Here is a 7004-nt window from a genome sequence, read left to right on the forward strand (position 1 = left end):
GAGGGGAAAGAAAAAGATTGGCTAGAAGTGGAGGTGTCACTCAAGTAGTAGAACACTAGCCTTGAGCAAAAAAGACTCAGGCCCTGAGTTCAAGCTCTAGGACTGGCACACACACACAAAAAAGAAATTATACTACAGTCATAGTAAAAATAGCATAGCACAAAAACCAACCTGAAGATCAATGGAACAGAATCAAGACCCCGAAATAAAACAACTCTCAGCTACAACACTCTAATTTTTGACAAAGGAGCCCAAAACATTTGTTGGAGTAAAGATAGCCTTTTGAACAAATGGAACTAGGAAAACTGGACATCCACAAGTAGAAGACTGAAACTATATCCCTATTTTTCATGCTGTATTAACATCATTGAAAATAAATCCAGGGTCTTGATGGAAGGCCTAAAACTGAAACTGCCATAAGAAGGAATAGGGAAATCTCTGGAATAGAAACAAATGGAGTGAAGATGGCCAGGTGAAACTTGTTGAAAGCCTTTGAATAATTGGGGGTAGTGGGCATGGGCAAAAGAAAAATGGGTAAGTCAGCCTGATGAAAGTACTATATATATGCATGTGTAAAATACCACTGTGAAAAACCTTTAGACCATTAAACACTTAAAGAAAATTAATGACAGGAATATAAACCATCCTGTTTCATGTATAGGTACTAATGAGATAGGGGAGAACAAAAAAAAGAGGGTGAAGAAGGGTAGATATGGTCAAAATACTTTATGTTTATGTGTGAAAAGGGAACTGTGAAGCTTACTGAGATTGATTTGGAAAGGGGAGGATGGGAGAGAGTGACAAAACAGATGGGTCTAATCAAGATACATTGTATTTAGATGTAGACACGCCAAATGAAACCTTCTGTACAATTAATTGTTGTTAATTTTAAAATGTGGGGGAAACAGTATTTCACACATACACAGTACCTTGGGACAAGTGGAACTAAATTTTAAATTGCTACTTACTTGATGGAAAGAATTATCCATCCTAGATTTTTCAAATACCATATTTCTAGAACTTAGAACACACTCCTAAGTTGTTTTTTGTTGTTGTTTTTTAGCTGAAAATGCACATTTAAGATTTGTCTGGTAATCAGTATGAAGCCAAAGAAATAAAGGACTGGGATTATAGCTCAGTAGTAGAACTCTTGCCTAACAATATGACATCTTGGACTTAATCCCTAGCACCATATAAAAGAAGAAAAAAATTCACATAAATTATCAGAGCAGAACAGACAATAATCATCAGTGGAGCTATACAAGGACTATTAATCATTCTGAGTCTCAATTCAACTCGATAAAATTTTATGTTAGGGACTGTGGTGAAAATTTAGTACACTCAGTAACTGATTACATAAGAGATATTAAGAAACAGTTGTATAGTCTGTAAGCCACACTACTCAGGAGTCTGAGATCTAAGGATTACAGTATTAACCCAGCCCAGGCAAGAATGTCTCTAGGTCTCTTATCTCCAATTAACCCACCCCTCACCCCTCTAAAAAAAAGCTCAAGTGGTGGAATACTAGCAATGATGAAAAATGCCCAGAGACAGCACCCAGGCTCTGAATTCAAGCCCCGTGTTCAGCACAAAAAAAGTAGCTATATATTGTAATTTGGTTTTAAGTCTAGAATTAGTTGATGTTTGTTTCCAGTTATTGAAGGGCAACAGTGAAACTTTTTTGGATATTTATAACATCATTCACAAGTCATGCAAAACTATCAATACAGTCAGATGGGCAGCAGGCAGCTGATGAGAAGCCTATGTGTCTGTTCTGTCATGTACTAAAAGCTTTTCAAGGGCTTAGAGGACAAACATTCTTCACCTCTGCAAACTGATCATAGAATGGTCATTTCTCTGGAGAACAAGCACAATATCAAATGTTTTTAATTTTTGTGTGTGTTTAAACTGTCCAAAACTACTCTCCTATGTTATTCTATGTGAGTGTTATCTCTTGCTCGATACAACTTTAAATTTCATTTGTGATTTTTGTCTTGTGCTGCATTGTTTTGTCAAGGGTAGTTTACATAGTAATACAACATGTTAAGGGTACAGAAATAAATTGGAATAGGATCTAAGCTAGGAAGTGATGGGTATTAAGTGTAAGTTACACTTCATTGGGCTGGGTATGTTGGTGCATGCCTTTAATTCCATCTGTCAGCAAAGGTTGAGCACGTCATAGTTCAAGTACATATCAGCAAAAACCTCATCTCACCCAACAAGTTAGGCATGGTGTTATGCCCTGTAACTTGAGAAGCATAGATACAGAAGATTTTGACATTATAGGAAAAATAACAAAAGGTGCAAAAAAAATGACTGAAAGCTTGACACAGTGATAGAATACTTGTTTAACAAGTGTGTGGCCCTAAATTTAAACTGCACTACTGCAAAAAAAGAGAAATCAAATAAAAAATAGAGGCCAAATTAAAAATACAGTTTGTTTTGTTGTTGTGGGGCTTGAACTCTGGGCTTGGGCGCTGTCCCTGCGCTCTTCAGCTCAAGGCCAGTGCTCTGCCACTTGAGCCACAGCGCCACTTCTGGTTTTCTAGTGATTTATTGGAGATTAGAGTCTCACAGACTTTGCTGTCTGGGCTGGCTTTGAACTACAATCCTCAGACCTCAGCCTCCTCCTGAGTAGCTAGGATTACAGGCGTGAGCCACCAGCGCCCGAAAAATACAGTTTGTACAATGAAGATTATCAGTTTTTTCCTGATGTAAGAATTTTGTGTTAGAGAAAGAATATTTAGACTTAATTTTGTCTCTTCTGCAGGTTGATTTGGTGTATGGAGAAAGAGTTATGAGTTTTCCCTGCCATTTGACTATCTTTAGCTTCTAGTGGAAGGAATGCTTAATGATATTTAGAAGTAGAAATAAAAATTTTAATATCTTGAAATATTCAATTTTGTTACCAGACTTTGAGCCATGTCCTTGGTGAATATTATACTCCCGCTTTAAAATGTGAAGTGGATGTAACAGAGAGAGAGAATTCTGGTGTTGATGTTTCTCTAAATCAAGGTCCAGTATTACAAGATTATAGATATGAACTTCAAGGTAATAAAATCTTACCTTTAATTTTTAAGTTAATTAAGAACAAGCTTTGAGCTTTCATCATGATCTAATCACTCTGTGAAGTTGAAGTTAACTCTCAGTATCTTGCCTTATTCCTAGATATGAAATACTACATTTACTGTATACATTTTATTATGCTACAGTAATTGTGCAATGGAAATAATCACACCTGTCTATAGAAGGTTCCTCATCTCCCTTGCTGTTTCTCAACTCTCACCTTTTTCTTTTTTTTTTTTTATTAAAAACGTCATGGACCTAGTTGTTACTGCATATATTTATGCAAATGGTTTATCATTTTAAAAATTGGTAACAAGATTGAGAGATAAGTTACGTTAAGGAATGCCTTTCTTACTATAAATCCAGTATTAGTACACTTTAACAAACTGTTAAACTCAAGATTTTGGTGCTTCTTCACAGATAAAATATTCCATTAGATTCCAATAGATATTTCATTTCCATGAGTAATGGATGAATTGTATACAGTTTGGAAATTGTATATAATTCTTTAAAAAAAAAGAAATTTACATTGTAATATAAAATTTCACAAACGTTTCATGTTGTGAAATTTTAATTTTTGACTACTAAATAAAATAGGTGTATTTCAGAACATTTCCAAAGTTATAAATAAATGAATGATACTTACTGAAAGGTATAATCTTTTGTTATGGAGTGTAATTGTTGTCATTATTTACTACATAGACTTTCAAGAAAACATGTACATCCTTCTCAACAAAATAACAGAAGAGTACAACAAACTCCTGGTACTCCAAATGCAATTAAGCAAGGTTTGTAAAATACAAAATGCACTCATGTAATGTTTGCATTAATTGTGTTGCCTGCTGGTTTTTTAACTGCTTTATCAGTCTAGAAGTTCTAAAAGAAGTGAATATGAACAAAGGAGATTAAAAAAACATTTAGGTCCATAGTAAAGCATTTATAGCAGTGAGCTGAAGGGATTTCTGTACATATATGTAATACATAACTCTGGAGAAGATTTTTTTTAAGCAATGATAAATTATATATGTCAAGTGTTAAATTATGTGACAAAATTGCATCATTTAATTATGTGTAGACCTTTTTGTTCACAGTGGTTGGGATCAAACCAAGGTCCTTAGACATGATAAGCAAACACCACCATTGAACTACATCTCTAGTTCCCTACACTTAGAAAGCAATGGATCTATCTTAATGATTTTTGAAAAATATGATTATTAGTTCATTTGTTTCACAGATAGCTAATTACTATTTAACAAGTTAATTATTTAACATAGCTATTACATTGGGTTGTGACTATATCAATTTTATTTTCAAGCAATTAAGAATAGTTTATAAAAAAAAAAAGTATGAAAGCCGGGCGTTGGTGGGTCCCGCCTGTAATCCTAGCTACTCAGGAGGCTGAGATCTGAGGATCACAGTTCAGAGCCAGCCTGGGCAGGAAAATCCGTGAAACTCTTATCTCCAATAAACCACTAGAAAACCGGAAGTGGCCCTGTAGCTCCAGTGGTAGAGTGCTCGCCATGAACTGAAGAGGTGAGGGACAGCGCTCAGGCCTAGAGTTCAAGCCCCACAACCAAAAAAACAAACAAAAATTTTAAAAGTATGAAAATAGAGTATGCATGGCCCAATACTTTTAACTATATTAGGAAAATAAAGCATATATTGGTGAAGATGTGTTGTAATTATAATGAAAAAAATTAAGAAAGTTTTTTTTGGCAGCACTGGGGTTTAAACAAGGTCTTGCACTTGCTAGGCAGTTTTTGGTTTGGTTTTGTTTTTAATCAGATATTTATATACTAAATATTGTGTATGAGTTAAAACTTGAAGATGAAGTTGTATAATAGATATTGTTATGATCTTTCTATCAGATTGTCTTGGAGCACTTGTTTTTGTGACAATGAACTTATGAAAGAATATTACTAATATAATTTGAGTGCTGTAAAAAGGATTGGATACAAATCACTCATTTGTCAAAAAGAACAGGAATGCTTATAATAGAAAATGTTTGTATCAGAGTAGCATACTTTGGAGTGGTTTTACAAAAATATTAAATGCAAATCTGCTTTAATTGCTTTAGTATTGATTTTTAAGTATTGGATTGTATATTTATGCTACTGCTCTTGTTGTTTTTTATAGATTCAAGGTCAGCAAATAGATGGTATGGAACTTGGACTTACCGAAGAAAACCTTACAGAACAAGAAACAGAGATTTCATCAGCCCATTTACAGATGACCAATTCACAAAACATTGGTAAAATTTAATGATATAGCACTTTGTTATTTTTATATCAAGTATTCGGTAATTTGCCTTTTTACTTTAAAATTTGAGATAGTTTGATGATCTTCAGCACTTCATTAAAACCTGTTAGGTCTTTTTTTTTCTTTTTTCTTTTTTTTTTGGTCAGTTGTGGGGCTTGAACTCTAGGCCCTGGGCCCTACCCTCAGTTCTTCAGCTCAAGGCAAGCACTTTACCACTTGAGCCACAGCACCACTTCCAGTTTTCCGAGTGGCTTATTGGAGATAAGAGTCTCACGGAGTTTCCTGTTCAGGCTGGCTTTGAACCATGATCCTCAGATCTCAGGCTCCTGAGTAGCTAGGATTACAGGTGTGAGACACCAACGGCCAGGTCCTATCTAGTCTTAATTTTCTCATCTACGAAATGATAACTGTAAAATAGTCTTTTGGTTCCTTCTCACTTTTTATATTCTTTCTTTATTTTTATTTTTTGGTGTGACACTGGAACTAAAACTCAGTACTTGATGCTTTTGCTTCTACCTAGCACTCTACCAACTGAGTCATGCTTCTAACCCATTTTTTTCTGAATTATTTTAAATTAAAAGTTATATATTGGTTGAATTTATCCAAGGTAACACTTATAATCCTTGCTGCTTAGGAGATTGAGATCTAAATATGGTGGCTTGAAGCCAGCCCAAGCAGACATACCCTAAAGGCTCTTATCTCCCAGTTAACCAACAAAAAGCTAGAATTGGTATTCGAAGTATGGCTCATGTGGTAGAACACTAGCCAAGAGCAAAAATGTCAAGCAAGCCATTAGGTCTTAATTCAAACCCCACTACCAGCTTGGACAAATAAGGAAACAAAAATTACAATAATGATGACAGACTAATGGTCTTGAATGCATCTATTTTCTTATTTTCTTCCTTCAGAGTAAATCAAATTAAAGCCTGAGTTGTTATGACTAAAAACATTTTCAAACATATTATCACTGCATACAAATAAGTGATACTTTTATTTCACTAAGAAATTTTTATTAAAATAGCATTTTACTCTGTTCCTGTAACATAGGTGTCGATCACAAATACAAATTATATTCTCTGCAAGATGTCAAAAAAATCCAACAACTTGAAGAACAAATTCAAGAATTAGAAAAACTCATATCCTCTTTGCAGCAGCAGTTGAAAGAAACTGAAGAAAGCTATGGAGCAAAGATCTATTGTTTGCAAGAGAAGCTTCAAGCTGTTAGTGAATCTACAGTTCAGACAAGGTATCTCATCTTACAGCCTGCTTTATTTCATATTTTATTTATTTATTTTTTTGGTCGGTTGTGGGGCTTGAACTCTGGGCATGGGCGCTGTCCCTCAGCTCTTCAGCTCAAGGCGAGTGAGCTACCACTTGTGCTACAGCGCCACTTCCAGTTTTCTGATGGTTTATTGGAGATAGGAGTCTCACAGTCTTTCCTGCTTGGGCTGGCTAGGCTGGCTTTGAACCGTGATCCTCAGATCTCGGCCTCCTGAGTAGCTAGGATTACAGGCGTGAGCTAGCCTGCTTTATTTTAGAGTAATTGTGGGTTACTAAAAACTAGAATCACCTGGATCTGGTTATTTTTAGACTAAAATGTGACTTATTCAAGGAGATAGGATGTAGCATTTTTAAGACATTTAGACCAGGAGATAATTCTGTACCTTAAAAATGTCTGA

General features: G+C 35.1%; 1 protein-coding gene across 1 annotated transcript; it reads left to right on the forward strand.

The window, feature by feature from the left end:
• Positions 1-2912: 2912 nt before the first annotated feature.
• LOC106002263 (A-kinase anchor protein 9-like) lies at positions 2913-6586 on the forward strand (the record flags this gene model as incomplete). The annotated part of the gene is made up of 4 exons (XM_013037166.1): positions 2913-3051; positions 3769-3854; positions 5203-5317; positions 6373-6586. Coding segments are annotated over 4 exons (554 nt in total), but the record flags the coding sequence as incomplete, so codon positions are not given.
• Between the last annotated feature and the right edge of the window lie 418 nt (positions 6587-7004).

The sequence above is a fragment of the Dipodomys ordii genome, unplaced genomic scaffold, assembly GCF_000151885.1.
Source record: "Dipodomys ordii isolate 6190 unplaced genomic scaffold, Dord_2.0 Scaffold6020, whole genome shotgun sequence".
Lineage (NCBI taxonomy): Eukaryota > Metazoa > Chordata > Mammalia > Rodentia > Heteromyidae > Dipodomys > Dipodomys ordii.